Source organism: Diadema antillarum, unplaced genomic scaffold (assembly GCF_040938485.1).
Source record: "Diadema antillarum isolate AM-2024a unplaced genomic scaffold, OU_Dant_1.0 seq00000633_RagTag, whole genome shotgun sequence".
NCBI classification, from domain to species: Eukaryota; Metazoa; Echinodermata; class Echinoidea; order Diadematoida; family Diadematidae; genus Diadema; species Diadema antillarum.
Genome location: NW_027271550.1, coordinates 2,488,499 through 2,511,175, shown reverse-complemented (window position 1 = coordinate 2,511,175; position 22,677 = coordinate 2,488,499). Strand labels below are relative to the sequence as shown.

The 22,677-nt window shown below is 38.9% G+C and overlaps 1 protein-coding gene across 1 annotated transcript in view; it reads right to left on the bottom strand.

Moving 5' to 3' along the window:
• The window catches only part of LOC139736233 (uncharacterized), a 51,187-nt gene that overhangs the window by 23,323 nt on the left and 5,187 nt on the right, over positions 1–22,677 (bottom strand). Inside the window, exons 7-20 of the mRNA XM_071646965.1 lie at positions 21,818–21,946; positions 21,189–21,228; positions 20,595–20,733; positions 19,708–20,039; positions 19,036–19,108; positions 17,322–17,342; positions 14,854–15,036; positions 14,027–14,165; positions 12,086–12,192; positions 11,439–11,589; positions 11,070–11,145; positions 6,506–6,835; positions 4,943–5,362; positions 4,216–4,236 (exon numbers count right to left, since the gene is read on the bottom strand). Of these exons, the coding sequence (XP_071503066.1) occupies positions 4,216–4,236; positions 4,943–5,362; positions 6,506–6,835; positions 11,070–11,145; positions 11,439–11,589; positions 12,086–12,192; positions 14,027–14,165; positions 14,854–15,036; positions 17,322–17,342; positions 19,036–19,108; positions 19,708–20,039; positions 20,595–20,733; positions 21,189–21,228; positions 21,818–21,946 (2,161 nt within the window). The remainder of the gene's footprint in view (positions 1–4,215; positions 4,237–4,942; positions 5,363–6,505; positions 6,836–11,069; positions 11,146–11,438; positions 11,590–12,085; positions 12,193–14,026; positions 14,166–14,853; positions 15,037–17,321; positions 17,343–19,035; positions 19,109–19,707; positions 20,040–20,594; positions 20,734–21,188; positions 21,229–21,817; positions 21,947–22,677) is intronic.

The window sequence follows — 22,677 nt, the reverse complement described above, 5'->3', positions numbered from 1 at the left end:
ATTATTTTACTCATTATTCATCTGAAGAAAACTGCCAAATATTTGCATTTAAGTATGACTACAAAGCATTACATATATATTCATTAAATATTGCATGCATGTATTCATTTACATAACAGTAGTGTTCATTCAATCTCCTATCACCAGTCTCTAGCTCTATTTCATCTCAGATTTTAAATGTGATGATCAATTTTGTATTCAGAGATATGTATATTAGTCAAGCAGCATGCAACCTTGTGTTACAGCTGTAGGGCACAACTGAAATATTCAATCATCATTTACAAATCATAGAGGGAAGAGACGTTATCATCTAAAAATCAGGAGAATCAAAAATTCAAAACAGTATACCTCATCTTCTTCAGACCAGACAATGACTCGCTGATCCAATGAAAGCAATTTTGTGAAAAAGTGAGAGGAAAAATAATGGAGGAAGAAAAACGTAATGAGTGGATTCTACACAGTAAATGCACAGTATGAAAGCAGCATCACACTGCGGCTGAACTTATTCTCACTTCACCACTCGTTTGCATGGATATACAAACAGGATGAGCGGGATTTAACTGAACGCAATCACACATATCTACAAATTGGATGACACAATGGGATTAAGGAGAGACAAAAAAAGTGATTGAGGATGGAAACATTCACTCTCCACGGATTAGAAGAGTCTGTACATTTTTCAGTGTGTGACATCACTCAATAGACTGGACTATGAACTCTAATCAGATGCTGTATTCCCACCAAGAGATATGCACTCAGCATTCACGGTGAATTGGGTATGTGCTTTTAGTAACTGACCTGACATCTTGACAAAATAACATGCAATAAACAATAACATTGTAATGTTTTGATGAAAAAACAAACAAACAGAGCAGTTTTTGCAGTGATGAATATGAAGATTGACAGCACTATCAATTTTGGAATAAATTGGATAAATCAAACCTACATTTTGGTACCATGGCATATTTGTGAAGTAATCGGAAGCGGTAAACAGAAACAAACAAAAAACAAAAAACTAGTGTTTCTTATTTCGACTTGCTTGGTCCAAAAAGTGATGTCACCAGAAAACAAGCCAACAAACAAACAAAACAAACACAGTTGCCCACCCACTGTATTATTCTACTATCTTTGAGTGAACCTCTTAATAAAGTGGGATAAAATAATCATTTCCACGTCTTTTTCCCCTTGTAATAAGGAATTTGGCAATAAAAAATTTCAAATGAAACTTCTTGGCTTTCTTCATATTTCACATTGATCTACTTCAGGTTTTTGTTAAGAAGTACTAATATCCAGACGAAATCTGGGATTTGTAATGTAGCATCAATTGACGCAAAATGTTGGATCAAAAGTTAGAGAAAATGTTACATATGACCTCTTCAGAGAAAGACAACCTCCAATATACAGTGTACGTAAAGTATTATGAAAGGATGAGAACAACATCAGAAAGAGATACCGCACCAATGTCACCCAAAAGATGCATGCTTTGTAGAGAAATATCATTCATTTTAAGAAATAGGAAATAGAGGGGGGGGGGGGGGATACAAATCTTTCGAGATTTCCAGGATCCACATTGGGCATTTGAGAATAAGTGATTTATACCTAACGTTGTCTGTACAGATTATGCAAGTACTTTTGTAATAAACCTCATCCTTGGGGCAACTTTGATAGTTTTCATGTTATCACAAGAGAGCTCTGAAAGAACTATATCTCATTGTAGTTGCAACATACTGGATTTAAAAGACATAAGTTCTCAACTTCTCAGAAGCTAAAAAAAAAACAACAACAATGAAGGAAAGATAAAGGCACTATGGCATCCTTGGTGTAGAAGCATTCAACTTAATCTGGTTCACCCCTCAATGCTGGCACTCTTGCCTGAAAGTCTTATGAGAAATGCTGTATTCTTAGTCAAATGCCCCAGGTGCACAAGTGAATTTTGAGATGGAAAGATTGCTAAGAGGTGGTGGAAAGTTCTCCATGGACTGCAAGTGCTGATTTTATTTTATTTTTTTCTTTCTTTTCTCTTTTTGATAATCATAAACAAATATGATTCACTATCATCCTCACACTTGTTGAATCCACAACACATCATGGAATGTACAAAACCTTTAACTGCAGACTGCTCAGTTGCACAGAAACTCTGCTGGAAAATGAAACATGACAGCTCTGCAGTTTCCAAATTTCCGACTCAAATTTTACATGACAAAACACACCCTGTATGCATAACTGTAGGACAGTGCATGACAAACACACATTCTATTTTTTCTTTGGTGATGGACTTGTGACAAAGACATCAGCCATTACACCATATTGTATATGTGGGATTGTGGAAGAGTGCTTTGGGGGAGAAACATGCAGTGTGCATGATGATGTGCCCATGTGCTGTGTGTGAGGTGCAATGTTCACATCAAGCCTGATGGACGAAACACTCAATGGGACAGTCATTTTACCACTTTTTTACATCTTCACAAGCAATACTTCTTATGATGTCTTGCACAGATGAAAGATGTGACACAGGACTCGGTGATGCAGCTCAAAATATTTTCACTTTTTTTTTTCTAATGGCATCGTTTGAAAGGTGAGTAGATGTATCCAGTGATGGAACTTACAGAATATTAGAAATAAGGCTGCTGAAACTTTCGCTGGTAAATCTTGATTTTCAATATCAATAAGAGCAATAGTCAAAATCAAATACATCCAGACTCTGCACTTGCTATCCATATCTGATCGATGAATTACATTTCTGTTTGACATACTGTAGGTACTATTGCTTCTTTTGTTTTCCTTGTCAATGTTTTGATCATGTCGACAGATATTTTGATTTTTGTAAAATACTTGAAATAAGAAATCATGTGAAATATCCAACATCAAGTGAAATTAACATGCCGTGGGAGACCCGACCACTGAACATGTGATGTTTCAGTGAGATCTTTCTTTTGACAAGGAAAGACTGTGTCTCTGTTTTGTAAATAAATGACTCAATAGAATTTGACAGTCTTGGATCTGGTTTCTGTTGATGAATAATTCATGAGCAAGCACATCATCACCCTAATTGTCATGGCATGAAACCAATGGAGAACACATGAGTGGAACACCATGTTGGCGATGGTACACAAATTCCGGTTCGACTGTGAACATACATTACGGGCAGATCCCCTCCAAAACCGGGAGTACTGATCGCTCCTCTCGTATTTTCTCAGCCCGTATCTCGTGCTGAAAAGCAGTGCGGTTTTGGATCTGAGCTTCTTCTGAATACAGACAGACAGATAGACAGACAGACAGAGGGAGGAGTGTGAAGAGGCAGCTAGGGCAGAGTGCCGCCAAACCACTGCAAAGCGTATTCTGTAGTGACTGAAAACTTGGTGCCATGATTGTGGGCCCCATGCACTCTCAAAGGCAGCAGGTGGAAGAAAACTAACTGAAATATAATTGCACCTAAAGGAAATGATTTTCTTGCAGCATTTCATATTGGTATTAATGTTGAAATACATAATTTTAAAAAAAAGTTTTCATTGCTTTGCCCTGGAAACGTAAAAAAAAAAAATATATGCTTTCTTATTCTTTTCGTCGAATCAAATATAATTTCTTGTCAGAGCACCATACTGAAAATAAACAATTTCATTAGCCTGAATGGTATTGAAAATGTAAGTTTGTGTGGGGCTGTGCAAAGGGTACCTACTGTAAAATGACATTGGTGTAAACCTTCCTCTTCAAGTGAAAACAAACTGGTAGGCCTACGCAGAGAAAAAATTAATGTTTATCTTTTCAATGCAGAATGGAAGTACAGATTCTGCCTCTTTACTGACTTACCCAAGGTTATTACTGTATCCCACTTACACAGAATGAAGTAAAAGTTTACTTGGCTTGACATTTCACTGGACCCAATCTCACCTTCTTACCAAAGCCCTGATTTACAAATTATGTACAGACAAAATTGAATGTGTGGCCTACAAACAGGTAGGTGGCTAGCTCCATGCTGTCAGTGTGCAGATTTCCATGCAAGACCATCATAATCACAGGAAATGTTTTTAAAAAAGACAAACAAAAGAAACAAAAAACAGAAAAACAGAAAAAAACAACAATAGGCTCAATGCAAAGAGAAAGAAATGCAGATTTAGGTGATGTGCATGCATAAACCGTGCCAGAACGACAGGGAAACAGTGGAAAATAAAACTGCAAGAATGATGCAACAGTTTTTTGTGCAGTTGTTTTTTTCACCTCTGGGGATTCCATCGTCATCTGAAGAAACGACAGTGACATTTGGCAAAGACAAGATAGGAAGTGTTGGTTATGTAACAAATCACACTACTCCTGTCAGTCAAGATCACAAAGGATCAAACAACATATTCTTGTAATGCCACATATACCCTGAAATCAATCAGTTGGTAAATCTATCACTTCAAACTTATGCAAACTTAAATCATACAGATTAAATGAGCTAGTTGTAAAGCAAATAAAAAAATCATTGTTGTTAATGTTTAGAAGTACACATTACTAATTCATGTCATGTCTAAATGTGTTATAGACTTACAAATTACAAACATTAAGAAAAAGGTAAACTGTTTAAGACAAGTCCACACACAACCAAAATATATGTACATGAAATATCACAAACTCTAGAGGTTACATTTCGTGTATGTTCTTTTACGCGGTATAGCACAAAATACCATCTTGACGAGGATAAATAAAGTCTGTTTGCATGTGACCATGTTGTACAAAATCACTTGTTTTGAGACAAAAATAACACAGCTTTCAGTGGACGTCATGCTCTTTATCACGACCATATGAGAGAAGTTTTGTACAGAATTTACTAATTCAGCCAAATGTTAGTGTTCTGTAGTTTTCAGAGGGTGTAATTCCTAGCCTGCAAGCTACATAAAAATTGATGGAAACACAGAAAGTACAATGCCCCCACTGCCCTGCAGTTGACACCTAGGAATCTCACCTGTCTGTGGAGTTCAATCTGAGCCAGCTGGTCTTCATCGAGCTGAGGGGGGCGGTATCTGTCCTCCGTCATCTTGGCAGTCTCCTCAGGGGGCCAGATGAGACGGACCAGGACAGAGTTGGGGATGAAGCCCCTGGGGTGGATGGGCAGGGGGAATTCCTTGTCCTCCGGCAGCACTCTGCTCTTCTGTTCCCTCTTCACTTCTTCCTTCTCATCCTCAGTGTCTTGTCCATCGCTGACCAGTTTGCTGTCCCCATCTGTTTTAACTTCCCCTTGGTCTCCCGTACCTCCATCCACCTCGGCCACTTCAGCCGGCTTTTTGTCTGCCTCCTTCTCTGGCTTCTCCTCACGTTCATCCTTTGTCTCATCTTCATCACCTTCATCATCGATGGTGTTGGTGCCCATTTCCAATTTGCCCATCTGAGTCAGATGTAAATGTAAATATAGATCTTAAAAAGAAAATGATATTGAAAACTTACAAAATGCATAGTATCTGTATAGACCGATTCGGGTTCGTTGAGGGCAGCAGACATTTTGTGGCACTGGGCGCAGCCATGAGGTGTCTTAGCCGACCCCCCCTCCTCTCCCCCACCCCACGGTCAACATGTTTATCGCACACATGTAACAAAGGTTCGCGCACTAAGCAAGCATTTGCGCACTCAGTACGAGACGCCCATTGGCTGAAGCAACCATGCATCAGTTTTTCATTCCGCGCGCAGAAGGGGGTGGGGGAGAGAGGAGGGGGGGTCGGCTGAGACACCTCGTTAATGTCGCTGCCCATGCCAAAAATACACATAGCGCGTCACAGAATCGGTCTATAAACTGACTCTGGTCACAGGAGTTAATATCAGAATGAACACTCAATGTGAATTTTCCTGTACTAAGCATATAATTCAATATTCCCATGATATTCCATTAGCGGCTCATCATATAAAGGAAAAAGGAATTAATGATACATTTTATTGAATACCTCCTTCGGCTGAAATTTACGAGTTTGTCTTTTCTTTTCTATGAAGCAGGTTGCTTACTACAACACACAACATTAGCAAGCATAAGCCAACATCAAACATACTTCATCAGGAATTGTACCACGTATACAGTAGACTCTGTATAGGTCGAAGTCACAGAAGTACAGTATCTCCTGTTAAAGTCGAACAGGTTTTTCAACACCAATTCTTTTATTTCCTCTTATTTTTCATCCTGAATAAATGAAATTTTCTATTATAGGTTAATTTTTTTTTTCTTCAGTCCAAAGAGATTTGACTTAAGCAGAGCTAACTGTACTTCCAAGTGCATCCTCTCTCTACATGTGCTGGAGCACAATGGAAAAGATGGAAGGGGAAGAAGGAGAGGGACGGGAGAGGACGAGGCGGAAGGGTGGAGGAAAATGTGAGGAGGGGCAAGGGAGAGGGCGAAGAGGAGGGGAGGGAGGAGGAGAGGGGGGTCATGATAAAAATCTGAAATAATCTTCAGGATTAAAGCAAGCAGTGGGACCAGAACAAGAAGAGAAAAAGAAGGAGAGACTGAGAAGATTGGGGAGAAGAGGATCTGAGATTATCTCACGTAAAGTGGGTCCAGCACTCTATGCCGCCGGTGTGGCTTCCTGGCCAGCTTGGGATCTGGAAAAAAGCCGACGGGCTCGCGCTCCTTCATCCACACTTTCTGGGGGTCGTAGTCCACCACGGGCCGGTCCAGATCCCAGTCGTCATAGTCTGGAATGCTGGGCCTCTCCGTCTCCAGGTGGACCTTGTCCCAGTAGCCGCGGAACGCCGAGGCCTTCACCCGGTTGGCAGCAGAAGAGCCCTTCTGGATGGCGTGGAGCTTGGTGAACTCAAACTCACCGTCTCGCAGCTTGCGCAGCTCCTCCTCTCTGGCTGCAAGCAAGGCATATGCCTGATGATGGGGGGGGGGGGGGGGAGAAAACAATGACAATGGGTAAAAGTATGATATGCACTTTGTGATGATCAGATATGTATCCTCAATATCTGCCCTGTTCAACTACATGACTTATACAAAATGTTTATACCAGGTGTACAGAGGGCTCAAATCAATGAGTGTGATCTGCACACACACATATACATAGAGTTGTGGCCATCCCACAAACTGCACTTTACTTAAATGTTATACTTGTAAAGCCTGAAATATTCACAGCATCAAACTTTTGCAAATTGGCAACTGGTGTTCAATGCATTTTGTGGACAAAAACTTTTGCATGCGTTTTATTTCCACAAATCTTAGCTTCACGTGTACAGTGAAACCGTGTTATAACGAGGTCCGTGGGACCGGCGATATTACCTCGTTATAACCGGTACCTCGTTATAACCGTACGCATCAAAAACAAAGAAAAACATAAGCATGACGTCATATGCCCATCAATCAAACTTAAGAACGTCCTTTGCGTTGCTATTACACAATTATGGATCGCTTTTATTGAGAGAATTGAAGGGAAATTATTTGTGAATTGAAAAAAAAAAGACGAACAAAGTAGGGGTTGAAATGCGTTAATTCTTTATTTTTCTTCCAAATGTCTCATCGCATAATAGTTGTTCATACCATCTTGAGAAGTAGGCCTACTCGGCAGGATCATATTCGTGATTCTTTCTACATCTATCTCTTCCTCTTGTATTGAACCATTCTGAAAGAATGATGTCTTTTCGTTTGTGAAATGTAGTGTGAACTGACACTGAACAAAAAATCAGATTCTATAAAATGCGCTTGTTACGTTTTTTCAAGCGCAAAAACAGTAGAAACACACATACGTTGTTTACCGTAACTTGCGACGTATTTTACGCTGATGGTGCCCAACGGGAATGCGATGATTTCATGAATCATTTCGGCTGTAATCATATACAATGTATGATCGTTGCGCCCGAAGGGATCAAAAATGCGTTCTTTATTTTCTTCCGAAAATCTTTTCGCGTTTTGTACTTCCGTTCTTGAAAAATATATATATATATATATAACACAGTGCTTATATAGCGCATATCACTACCGTGGTGTCTCTATGCGCTTTATGGAGAGGGATGAAGTAGAAAGAAATAATGCAGTGTACAATATGTGTACCATAAATGCAGAACCAAACTCATTCATAATACTTTTTGAACAGAAATGTCTTGAGAGCAGTTTTAAACTTTAACACTGTGGGAGCTTCTTTTATATAACACGGAACAGCGTTCCACAGTGTGGGAGCAGCATGGGCAAAAGATCGCTCACCATAAAACTTTGTTGTGATAATAGGACATTGGAGAAAATTTTTCTGAGTTGATCTTAACTTATGAGAGGGAGCGTACCTGACCAAGAACTTACTGAGATATTCTGGTGCCATTGAATGGCGGCACTGATAAGTCAGTAACAGTATCTTGAAAACTATACGTGACTGAACAGGAAGCCAATGGAGCTGTTTCAAAATGGGGGTTATGTGAGAATTCTTCTTTGTGCGGGTGATCAATCTTGCAGCTGCATTATGAATTGCCTGGAGTTTATGTAACTGTGAGTCAGAGATATTATACAACAAACTGTTACAATAGTCTAAATGACATATAACAAAAGCCTGAACAAGCTTCTTAGTGGTCTTAACATCCAAAAACTGACGAACTTTTCCAAGCTTATATAAAGCGAAGGATGCTGATTTACATTTCTCTGAAACAAATTTGTCCATGACCATATTCTGATCGAATATCACACCAAGGTTTTTGGCTGTTTTACCAGGTACAATGGAAGTACTGTCAATCTTTATAGCAGGAAGTTCCATTCTTCTGCGAAATCGAGATGTAAGGTGTAAGATCTCAGTTTTTTCATCATTCAGTTTAAGACCATTTTGGATTGACCATAGTTTAATCTCTCTGATACAACATTCTACTCGAGAGATTGCATCCTGCATGTTACAAGGTTGAAATGAAATGTATATCTGAGTGTCATCAGCATAACACATCCCTGACATTCGGTTGGACATGATAATATCGTGTAAAGGAGAAGAATACATGGTAAACAACACTGGGCCAACCACAGAGCCCTGGGGGACACCGATATCTGATACATGAGTAGAGGATTCTAACTTCTCTATTACAACTGTCTGCCTTCTCTGCTTCAAGTATGATTCAAACCATTTATAAGCAAGAGATGTGATACCAAACTTGTGTTGCAGCCTGTGCAGTAAAACATCATGCCTGATGGTGTCGAATGCCGATGAAAAATCAAGCAGAACAAGTATGGTTTCATTGCCATGGTCTAGAGAAAGATTAATATCATTTGACACTTTGAGTAATGCTGTTTCACAACTGTGGAATGGTCTGTACGCAGACTGCAGGGGTGAGTGTAAATTGCTATCAGAAAGATAATGCTGAATCTGCCGAACTGCACCTCTCTCTATAATCTTTCCAAGAAATGAAAGATTAGCAACTGGTCGATAATATGCGGCGGGATTGATTGATTCTTTTTTACGCACAGCTGTACCTGTTGGTGCCCAGCAGAAATGCGATGATTTTATGCGTTATTTTGGCTGTAATTATATGATCGTTGCGCCCGAAGGGATTAAAATACGTCCTTTATTTTCTTCCGAAAATCTTTTCGCGTTTTGTACTTCCGTTCTTGAAAAAATGCGGCGGGATTGAATGTGGAATTAATCCTTTCTACGCTAAGCTGTACCTGTTGGTGCCCAGCGGGAATGCGATGATTTGATGAATCATTTTGGCTGCATGATCGTTGCGCCCGAAGGGATTAAAAAATATACGTTCTTTGTTTTTTTTCCGAAAATCTCTTCGCGTTTTGTACATCCGTTCTTGAAAAATGTGGGCCAGGATTAAATGTGGAAGGTTGTGATCCTTTTTACGCAAATCTGTACCAGTTGGTGCCCAGCAGGAATGCGCTGATTTCATGAATCATTTCGGCTGTAAACCTATAGGTAGTATGATCGTTGCGCCCGAGCCTCTTTTACTTTCTTCCGAGAATCTCTTCGCGTTTTGTACATCCATTCTTGAAAAATATTTGACAGGATTGAATTTGAAAGGTTGTGATCCTTTTTACACAAATCTGTACCTGTTTGTGCCCAGCGGGAATGCGATGATTTCATGAATCATTTCGGCCGTCATGGCTGTAGTCTTATACAATATAATAATGATCGTTGCGCCCGAAGGGATTTAAAATGCGTTCTTTATTTTCTTCCGAATATCTCTTTGCGTTTTGTACATCCGTTCTTGAAAAATATGCGACAGGATTGAATTTTGAAGGTCGTGATCCTTTTCACACAAATCTGTACCTCATAGACCATTCTGAAAGAAAGAAAAATCTTCATAGTGAATTGCAGTGTTACTAGAGTTATCGATAATGAACAAACCTAGAGCTATTCAAACTGTTAAATGCGTTTTTTCTTTTCTGAACACCGACGCAATTGAAAGTAGATTAACAAACGTTTTATTCAACTATTTTACGCTACTGCCACAGGACGCGTATCTCGCGAAAAAGGAAATCGAATTATTTTATTCAATAACTTAGTATAAGAGGAACATCGGAAGGTATTTCTGTGTTTTATTGCGTGGTTTAGAAGAAAACACGGACGGAACGGTACTCTGCAAAACGGGAAAGAGACTTGGATAGCGTGAATTTGGTTTTCAATGTTTCGTTTGTCGCGTGTTTGAAAGCGGCAAGTCAAGAACATGGAACCTCGTTATATCCGATCAAATCGCTTATGTTTTTCTTTATCATGATGCACCGAAATTGTCCTCGTTATAACCGTACTCGTTATAACCGATTAGTTCCGCCATAGGTTTACACGCGAAGGAAAACGGGACCGACGCCGTCACCTCGTTATAAGCGGTTCCTCGTTATAACCGAACTCGTTATAACGGGGTTTCACTGTACTTCACAAAAGTTTAATGCATGCAAAAATTTCTGTTTTTACAGAATTTATAGTACACCAAAGGGTCTTTTGCCTCACGGCAATTATCACTCCTCTGTATTTTGTGCAACAAACTAATCCAGCTAGCATAGTTACTGTTCTCTTAAACAGCAGCTCCTGAATATAAAATGAAATCATGTTCGCCCCCTCCCCTCCCCTATTGTGTACCAGGTACAGAACTTCAGTGATCTCCCTTGTTTGTTGTTTGTTTTTGAGAGGATACAATTCGCTTACCTCCTCTTTTTCTTCCCGTTCCCTTGTTATCTGCTCAGACTCTTCCTCTGTCAGTGTGTCAAGGAAGCGTTCAAACCTGCAGGAAAAAATAGCAAAAAATATCGTTGGAAAGGTGAACCAATTACACTTGGTACATTCCCTGTTGGTTGTTGCAGTGATATTTCACGCCATTTCTATGTGAAACTTGCAGTTCTCAGAAAAACGCGTTAAAAAAAATGATGAGAGATCAGCTTTGCAGCTGTGATGTTTTGGATTTTAAACATCATACCCTCTGAATAGTGACCCTCCTTGTGATGGCTGTTTGGCTGGCTATTCTCTACAGTGAATGTTATATCACTGTATTCTCTAAAAGTAGAAACACATACTCACTTGAAGAGTGAGGAGTGAGCCGCTCTGAGTCTCTTGTGACTGAGAGGTGACAGGGCCCGCAGGCCTTCCTCTTCATAGGCCAGGGGTGTCTCGGTGGGGACCTCAGGAAAGACCATTGATACCATCTTGCGCAGGTACACCCGTGGCATGTCTGCAGGTTGAAATCAACAGGCAAAATTTACATCTCATTGTAAAGTTGCAACATGTATGTAATTTTTGTAATAGCTTAGCACATCATATACACACGAATATACTAGATTGCTGTTACTGATGAAGATCAATCAAATATTCAAGGTCAACAGACTAAAGAGGATGCAATAAATGGCAATCATTCTTGGATAAAAAGCATATGACTTTAGCAGTGCTATAGATAAGCAAGTCCTAGTCCAGTGACTGCTGTTGTATCTTTATAAAAAATTATGCAGTGGGGAAGGGGATTACGTAGATTAACTCTAACTACAAAACAATTTGCACTCCACTTGAATGTGGCACAAACACTGTCAAACCTTGCTGGTTTTGTACAGATACTTCAACATTTTTATGTGGCTTCTAGAGGGATACAGAGAAATGTCATTGGACAACACTCTTTGTTTTGCTGTCATCAGCTTCATCACATTAAGTCTAGCCACGCCCATCAAGATACTCACAGCTATCATGGCTGATCTTGTGGATGTGGTTGCCGATGCCGACAAGAAGATCTCCCCGCTGACTACAGAAATCGATACCAAGTGGCTCAGCGTTCAACTTGATGCTCCTACAAATGTAACAGGAGAAGTAAAAACAACTAGAAATGTCGCTATGGCGACTGGTATGCCTCCGCCATAATGCATGATTCTCCTAATAGGTCTAGATAGTACATGTGGACAATGTGTGATTACATTTTCACAAAATTGGCAAAATATTAAAATGACAAGTTTGTCACAAATGTGTTGAATGTTCACCTTCCTTGACCTAGGTTTAATTGGATGAATAGGAGAGCATGTATTTGGGATTTAAGGACTTTAACTTGACTTTGACAAATTCATATGTTTATGCATTTAGTAATTTTCAAGGTATGGACAAAAAGTGCAATTTCTGTATTGAATAGTAAATTGTTACCAGTTTCATCTGGCCTTTGACCCTAAAATTCATAAGATAATCACTGTCAGGCAGAACAAGCATAAATACAATAGATGTAGTACGTTTCAAGATAACTTGAGCCACTTCCGAGATATGGAGGAAAAAATCAGTTCAGCACTTTCACTTGATCTTTGACCTTTTGACCTTTGAGGCAGAAACAAAAGAAAAAAAAAACTTTCCAGAGATTCTCTATTAGGTTATACATGCATACACCAAGTGTTGCATAAACATGAAGGAAATAATAAAATGTTTTTTAAAGTGTTGCCCTTGACCTTTGACCCCTGACCTTTGACCCCATGAATCCTAAATTCTCTGGATAATCACTGCCAGTCAGTACATGTATATATACTATGTTCCATGAAGATACTTTGAACAATTTCCAAGGTACAGGAAAAAAAAGGAGAAGTTTTAATATTTTTACTTGACCTTTTGACCTTTGACCTCATGACCCAAACTTTCACCAGAGAATCTTAATTGGGTAATACATGTATACAATAAGTTTCATGAAAATATCTTCTGGCATTGCATAGATATGGTGGAAATAGTAAAATTTTATGTATTTGACCTTGACCTTTTGGGACGGACGGACGGACGGACGGACGGACGGACAACCCGAAAACATAATGCCTCCGGCACCACTTTGTGGCGGAGGCATAAAAACAAAGAGGAGACATTTAGTTCACATTGTGAGGTCTGTGCTGTTTACATTGTACAAATAATGAATGTTTGCAAGTGCAATGGACAGAATATTTCATGAGGTGAAAGATGAAATTATCGATTCAACTTCGCTGCGCCTCGTTGAATGGATCAATAATTTAGTCTTTCACTGATTGAAATATTCTGTCCATTGCAAGAATGAAAAACATTTATTATTTGTTGTATATAACACCTAAAAATAGATCCTTGTCATTTCATGTTTGATGAATTTAGAAACAAGAGAGAATGTGCAAGATATGAGATCATGAGAGTGCTGAGTGCTATACGCTAGCACACTGTCCGTCAATATCGCATGCACACTGCAAATGCAAGTGTTTTACATACGTAGTGTGCCGGGCTCATGGCGTGTGTGCAATGGAGCAAATCGTATGGATCCAAGATTGCACGGTAAATAGAGCAACAACTGCATGAATGATAATGTAATCGTAAAATGGGGCAAATGATCAATGTCAAACGACCAATCAAATGACAAGGATCTATTTGGGTGTTATATATAAAATTATCATTAGCTCCATGGGATTTTCTGATCCCAATGTAAGGGTTTAAAAGAAATATTACTCTACAACATCATCATTTGACTACGTACCACTTACAGCATTCACCTGTATCTTCTTTTCAAGTGTCTATTATCATAAGACGGAAAAATCACAAACCCTTGCACCCCTGATATCTCATTTCTTTGTTTGCTCACTCTCCTCCCCACTCTGTAAGAATTGAATGTGCTGAAAATAGTGACAGTAAAAATTTTTTACCTGATGAGCCTATTGTAGTCATCCCATATTTTGATGGTGCCATCTGTGCTGGAGGATGCAAAGATCTTCATGCGGGAGTTGCACGCGAGCCCTGTGATGTTGTCAATGTGGTCTTCATCAGGACTGTGATCATTACGACCTATCACAATGGAAAAAACAAAACAAAGAAAATTATTACAGGGAAAAAGGAAGACATCGTACCTGGTGGTCTTATCACTCCATCAACAATCTCAGTACCTAAATGTACCGTATGTCAATGATGCAGAATGTAAAAGGTGTGAGTGTACTTTCAAATAGTGGGTTAGATTCTCAGATACTCTAAGCATCACTTTCAACCTTTATGAAGTGATAATTGAAATAGCTATGCATCATTAGGCTCCACAACAACACCAAAAAAAGGTTAAGGTGGCTCAATTCTAGGGTCCTTTGGATATGGGCTATTAGCTCAGGGAGTATTTCACAAAAATACACTCAAATTCATAAGTTAGACTTGAATTACATTCAACCTATGGATGGCCATCACTGCCCATACGGAATTGGTAAACCGCCTTAAAATACAAATGGTACAAGTGGCTACGCACAGGGGTATGAATAGCCAGCCATTAACCCAAGTCCAACGAAGGTCACACATACCCCTTGTGAAATAACCCCATAATCATTTACAGATTTATATTTTCAGTAAGTCATTGCTTATAGTACAGCTAGGGGTTAGTAATTAGTGGAGGTACTCAGTAGCTGTGTAACAGTGTGGCTCTACTATCATTGCACGACATGAAAGACATCATCATCATCTCCAGCCAGCTGTGACTCTAAAGCACTTTGCTCACTTTTGTTGACGAGGTTGTAGTGCACCAGACTGTACGTCGCTGTGTTAGGATCCTGGAATGCCACGCAGAGCGTCGTCTTCATGACCGTCATGTGGAGGGGTGTGTGGGCGCAGTAGATGGACATGAGTGGCGTCAGCGCCTCCTCAGCAAATGGGAAGACACGCCACACCTTGATCACGTTGTCTGTGTGAGATGTCACAAGTTGAATTTGAATGTATTCTGGATTGACAAGAGTGCCCTTTAAAATGATCAGAAGCCATTAGGTCTGTATGTGTCATTATTGTGGAGAGGTAACTGATTGGTGTTTGGATTCACTATCAGAACTGCAATGTCAAACTCAGATGTAGAAGCAGCATTTAAGGAGAAGGTGTAGGACAATGAACACTGCATGCCCTCCAAACTCAATAGTAACAACTGTCTTCATTAAAAGAGAAAATAGATGACCTAAGAATGTTCCAACAGGCACAACCTTTTTGATATTTGCAAGATTTTGCATATGTCTAAAATATGGACTTTAATATTTTTTCTACCTCACTGCATACAAGAGTACACCATAAAAGCAGAACTTTTGTGTGAGTAGTTTTTCACTCGAGTCGAGAAAAAATAAATTTCACATATTTTTAATTCCACAAAATCAAAGAGATTAAACATTCCATACTGCAAGCACAACTTCCACTCTTACAGTACATCTCTCCCAGAGGAACGTACACCACAATATACCATCATATATATTTAACACTCTGTAGTACACTCCCTCAATATCACTTTGAATACTGCAAGCAAAAATTAAACAATTATGATACATGAATATACTTAAATTACAAACACATACATTCATATATATACAGCTGTACAAGCAATTATATGCAATGCAGATTTTGACTTGTGAATGCCTGGGAATCATCTCCTACCCAACAGATATCCACTAAAGAAATGCATGTCAACATGTGCATTCAACCCAAGCTTTCAACCTCTTACCCAATCATAACTTTGCCAGAAAGAAGGAATAGAGGTGTGAAAACCAGACATATGGACACTTTGCATGTCATGTGCAGTGCCAACTCCAAATATGACTGGGAGTGCCAGTGTCAAAGAATGTGTTTCAAGGTGTATATGAAGTGAATGTTGAGTGAGAACTAATTCTTGTTTCTGAGGCTTTAGCATACTTTATTTCAATTATTCAGCCATTTTTCTATACCATTATATCATAATACATCGTATCATACCATATCGTACTATATCGTATCATATCATATCATATTAGATATCATATAATATTATTACAAATATGCATTGTACCAGCTATTCATCAATTGATCCATTCATCTGTTTGCTTATTTTTTTTTCTAATTTGATATAGCAAGGATTATAACGGGTGAAGTGGTGGTGTAAAATGAGTGGGTAGGTTGGGAATGTGAGATTGCTCTGGTGGTGGCGATGGTGGTGACTTGGGAAAGGGATTTGGCAGTGGAAGGGAGGTTGAATTGCGAGTGAGCAGACATTCTTCTTGCAAATAAAAAAAATGAAATAAAACATCCACCTAAGTGACATATTTTCTGTCCTCACATCCTAGAGCACTAAAGTTTTGAAATACATGACAATGCATCAAGCTTGGACACATGTGTCTACTCCCATGCAATTGAGCAACTGCTGAGAGAATATGCAAACCCATTCTACTGTGTTATTTCTTAAAGGCCTGCTGATGAATAAACACTATCACTTGCTCTGCATATTTCAGTGGCAGTGATAGTAAATCATAACATAAATCATAACACAAATCAGCAAACATAAAATTGTAGAGATTCTCTAATATGAGACGTTTTGTGTAGCTGACCCCACACTATAAATCAAGGGTAAATTCATCCTTACAGTCCTAGTGGTTCATAATGCACTACCAGCAAATAGACAAAGTTCCATGCTCTGTCCAACAATTGAAGCACATGTTCCTCGATCTTAGATGATGCACATATCATAAAAAAGGACAAATATTTTCAGGTGCTTTCATTTTTGTGCTATGCAGATTGTGACAAGGGTTTGTGGGTAGAACAGGGAAGGACGCACATCTGGACTGATGTCTCACACATCACACAACTGATTACCGTGTATTACACTTTGTGTTTGTGTTTGGCAGAGTGGGAAAAGTCTTTAGCACGCAAGCTTATTAAGGGCTAGTGTGCATGTTTGTGTGCACATTTACTTGTATTTATACGTGCCATCACTTTACTGGCAATACATCCAAGTACAATATTTCATGCATTGAAACATCAATATAATAATGCTGCATATTAAACCATCTGTTTCCACAACAAAAATAAACACGATGCATCATGCCATTTGCGTCCACAACAAATATCAATTCATGACAAAGAGGACGCATGGCATGTGTAACAAAAGTTAGAGGACTCAAAGCAACTGTTTTGGTCAATATCACAGCAAAGCACTTCATCTGGTGCAATCTTCCAACTTACCGTCTTTGATCATTCCACAATCTAAAGACAGGCATGAGTTCACAGTGAGTTAATAGAATCATTACACAGCTTTCAAATTATGACTACATGTCAACTTTGCCATTTTCTATAAGTAGTCATCATATCCTTTACTTCTGAAATAACATTTAAAAAATTTCATTAGGAAACTGCTTGGCTAATAACTGTCCAATCTCTCTCAAGGCAAGGTCATATCATTTTGGTATGTTAATTTTGATGCTATTGCAAATGTGTGAAATCTTAATTTAAAGGGACTGTACAGTAGTGGTTGAGGTGGGGATTCATGTTTTGAACATTCCAACATGAGATAATGAGAAACCTCTTATGAAATATGAAAGAGCATGTAATTTTAAGAAGGATTCAACATTTATTTGATGGAAATCGGTTTTTGAATGGCTGAGATATCGAAAAAGTGACAATAATAAAAGGCGACAGGCTACGCCTTTTATTAGGATCTTTTTGCTTCGCCTTGTTTTTGGATATCTCCGCCATTTCAAAACCAATTTTCATCAAGTAAACTTTTCATACCCCTGAGAATTGCATACTCTTTGACATATCATAGAGTGGTTTCTGAATATCTCGCAAAACGTTAAAAGCTAAATCCTCACCTCAACCACAACTGTACACACCCTTTAAAACCTACAGTCTTGATGACAGGACTATAATTTGGGTTAGTTTTGAATCTACTACTATACTAAACTAGACTAACTAAACACTTATCTTTTGTGAGTTTAAAAGATCAACATATATCACAAAGAGCATACTGGATTATTTCACTAATACTAATAAAGGGTGTTGAGCTACTTTCTGCAAGAGCATACTATAAAATACATCAATATCTACTTTAGAAATGAGAAGATTATTTTGACGTCAGAAAGCTGTCTAAAGGGCAGAGTCAGTACTGAAGTTTAAATGTGCAGCAAAAACAGGCAATTTGATGAAACTTGCATGAAAAATTCTTCAGGCCCAAAAGATCAGAGAGTGACTTGTTAAAACTTTACTGAGAAGCCTTGTTTAGAACACGAAGCTGAGAGATCGAGAGCATCTTGCTAAAACCTGCCAAGATGATCCGTTTAGATGAGAAAGTGAAAACAGGGGGTGAGTTTGAGCGCTCTGTTAAAGAGTACCGTTCCTGCACCAGAGTAGCGCTCAAACGCTCCCAAAGTGTACCGTACCGTACTATAGCGAGCCAAAAGTGGACCACTTTCTGATGTGCTCCAAAATCGTACCATAACCATACCAGAAGTTGGTATGAGAAGAATGCACTTAATACACACATATGTCATAAAGCAAAGAGTTTATTCCTTTGTTTGGGACATCTGTAAGTAGCTTTAGCCTGCCAAGTGAATGACCCTGTTGCTACAAAATGTGTAACCCAAATAACCCATGAGTTGCGCTTTCTCAACAGAGCACTTGAACACTCCAAATCTGGCATGGTATGATATGGTAGCACTGGAACGATTTGCTTTGGTTTGCTTTTGAGTGCATGAACATGGCCAGGGACTTCTTTAAACTCATCAAGGTACCTTGTTTCAAGTCATCTTCTAATCTTCTAGTCCTACAGTAGAGGCCTTGGTGAGTTTCAACAAGCTGCCTTCTTGCTGCATGTTTAGGCTTCCGTATGTATGAACAGAGGTAAGATGAAAAGCTAAGAAGGGCTAATACAACAGACACTGAACAAAGGTCACACTCTTACCTAGTCCAGCTGTTATAAGCTGATCATTCTTGGCATTGGTTGCAAGTCCTAGGACACCCTTGTAGCCATGGGCCTAGCAGAGATGGGGTGTATCAAGAGCATGGAGTTAGAGAATATAATAGACAATGCACATCACGATAATCAGTGAGCTTTTTTCAGTATTCACTTTCCCTCTTGGATTTTGAAACAAAACTTCAGAGTAATGAGAGTACGGTAACCAATATATTATGCTCATCTTCCAGTGACACAAGATGCTTGCCCATTTCTTTATATGATTCATTGAAATTGTACATGACACTTGACCAAATATTTGTTGTGTGAGGTGGCTCTTGTATGTGGAGTAAAACAACACAAAAGTGGTGCAATGTTTAACGATACAATGTACATTCCAAATTTGTACATTTTTGTCTGCACATGTGATTGAATCAATACTGTTAAGTAGCCTGAATCAAGCGTGATAAACTGTCACCTATTTGGATGTTAGTATGTTACAGTGTCTGATGCTGTGCCTAGCTTGCAGGGATCTCAAATGTGCAATCCTGTTGTATCACAGCAGAGTTACAAAGGAAAAGTCTCCTAGATAGAAAATATGAAATCAACAAAACTTCTGTTCAATGAACCCTCTTTTAACATCCAGGAATTGACAATAGTAGAGTAAGCATTTTGACTTACATCTGTCTTGAACACCACCTTCATGGTCTTCCAATCCAGAACAGCCACGTGCCCATCTTTCCGTCCGCCGATGAGCAGCGTGCGGTCCGTGCTCTTCAGCTGTGTGTCCGCGTCCAGGGTCTTGCTGGCGGTCAGCGACTTCAGGATGCCCTTCCACGTGTCGTTCTGCATGGTGGACTGGACGACGTATTCATACAGACAGATGCAGTTCAGGCCGTTCCGGTCGGCAGGATTGGCCGTGGGCGGGCTCCAGGTTTTTATCATCTTGCAAGGATTGGTGGACGTGTCTGCCTTTATCACCTTGCCAGACTTCAGGATGGCAAACAGGATATCTGTTGAGTCAAAAGATGTTAAACCGATCAGAAAATTGAGCAGTGGAAACACTTACTGCTTGTACACTTCACACTGGAAATGTTTGACATACACGAGATTTTCTAGTATGTTCAACTCTTTCCATCTACAATCACATAATAAGACTACAGCAACCTTTGACCTTTCGTCGGTATCATGTCATGGTAACTATTGTCTATTTCTTTTTACCTTTCCTACCACCTTTACCGTTGCACATTCCTAGATAAAGTTTCAGCTTAAAAATGTAAATTTTAGCTAAAATTACAATACCTGTGGACCTCTGACCTGGAGGGAGTTTGCCCCCATATTTCAATCAGTGCATTCACATCTCATGCAGTTTAGCTGTTCCAGGTACAAAGAAATTTCATTACATGTTTTAATGCATTTTTTCTTAAATCACAATAATATGTGGGATGGACAGACTGACCAACAAACAGACAACCAAAAGATGTAATGCTCTTGGCACCCTTAGAAGCGAAGTCATAAAAACCACATACAGGTAAATTTTGAAAAACAAGTGAAATATTTCGACTCACTCTCCTTGCCAGCATAGGCCGCGTCGACAACTCCGTTCTGGGCATCCTCTGCCAAGAACGTTGTCAGGACATCTCCACTACCAGGCGTGATGATCCGAACAGTGCCATCCCGACAGACGCACGTAGCACGCGACACCACCTGTATCATGCAACATACACACAAACAAGCAAGTGTCAACTGACTGAACTTAAATTTGATTCTGGAATTCCTTGTCATTTGGTCACTTTGCAAGTGATACTTGCATGAAAAAAGAGAGACCAATAAATCTAATCAAACAGAATTTTCAGTAAAAGTTTTTTGGATTTGACAACTGTACTTCACTTCTAACATAATTTCTTAAGTTGCCTAGCATGTATGGATTCATATATAATTAACTTATAAATCATATCACCAGTAAAATGAATAAAATCATGATGCTATGAGGTTTTAACTGGTAAACTGTACAATAATTTCATGCACCCTTACTCTTTAACATATCCTAAAGTGTTCATTTTTGCTGCATTGATTTATGGTTCAAATTCTTGACAGTTTGAGTCATTTAAGCTGTGATGGATATTGTGTCAGAGATCTAAAGGAAAAGTCATTGTACTTACATCTGGGTGTGTTGTCAAATGGATTTTGTTGACTTTACTCCTGAAATCAAAACACATTAGGATTATCATGATAGATAAGCAACCAACATGAAAGTCTTACTGTCAGGCATCAGGGAATGATTGAAGAGGAAATCAGCAGAACTGTTAACTAAACTGTACGCTGCATCTCCATATACGCTGCTTTAAAGTAAATATTAGCAAATATAGAAATGAATCAATACAGAAAACAGGTACAAAATGACTAAATCACATTCATTTTTATATGATTATTCAGTCATGAATGTGCACAGCATCGATGCACTTGTCTGCAACTACCGTTAATGGAAAGTAAACACAGTAAATTTTCCTTCTGTGCAAAATGATGAACTGTACAATATGTGTGTTATAAATCTACTTCACCAAGCGTGAAAAGAACAGGAGAAAGAGCATTTCATCAACAAATATTTACGCCAAATCTATGAAAATATTCCAGAGGACAAATACCAAGGCCAAGTGTATACATTCTTTCTTACCACACAAGTTTTGAACAGTTTAAATATGTATTAAACTTGAAACAGCACCAGCTACTGCAGAACAAAATACTGTATGTGGTAAGCTTTTGCCACAATAGACTTTGTCAATATCCTCACCCTATGGTTGTGAAGAGGTTGTGTATGTGGCGGAGTTTCCAGAGGTCAACAGTGGTTCCGGCAAAGGAGAAGATGTCATCACTCCTCAGCTGGGTCCCAAGTCCCTCCACTGGAACACCAGTCTCTATTCTGTTTTGATGAGAACATTACATGATATGCAAGTGATCGATCAACCAATTTGTTTACACCAGTCTCCACTCTCTTATATTGATTGTAATTTACAACATGTTGGCATTCATTCAATACTATGACTGGTAATGTAACTCTGGTAATATGTGCATCAGACCACATATGTCCCCCTGTAAAATGAATTCTACATGACATCAAACATCCTAAAATCGTTCAAAGCAACTGTCAGATGGGAGGTCAAATGCAGAATTTTGAACAGTTCCAGCCCCTGACACATCATCAGCTGAGAACCAGAAGGGCGCTATCATATTCTAAGATTTGAGCATAAATGAAAACAAGACAATAAATTTTCATGTAATAAAAAGTTTAGTTAAAATCAAAAGAGGGTAGATATATAAGCGCTGTTCCAAATATTGGGTAAAATAGTGCCCTTGTGGTTTTATTTTTTAACATTTTACTGAAAACGAACAATTTAAAAGTGACACCATAATATAGAGGAGATCAAGCTCTACACTGTTGCACCATTAACTCAATATCCCCTAAAATTGTGATAATGCCCTTCTGGTTCTCAGCCGACGACATTTGAATATAATCTATACTTCAAGCATAATTGAAGATGCAACAGGTACTGTGAAGCAGCACACAGATTGCATTTAAGCTCGCAGGAATTGGCTCATATTAGAAAGTCAATACAAGAAGAAAAGAATAATCATTAGTCACCACAGAGTTAT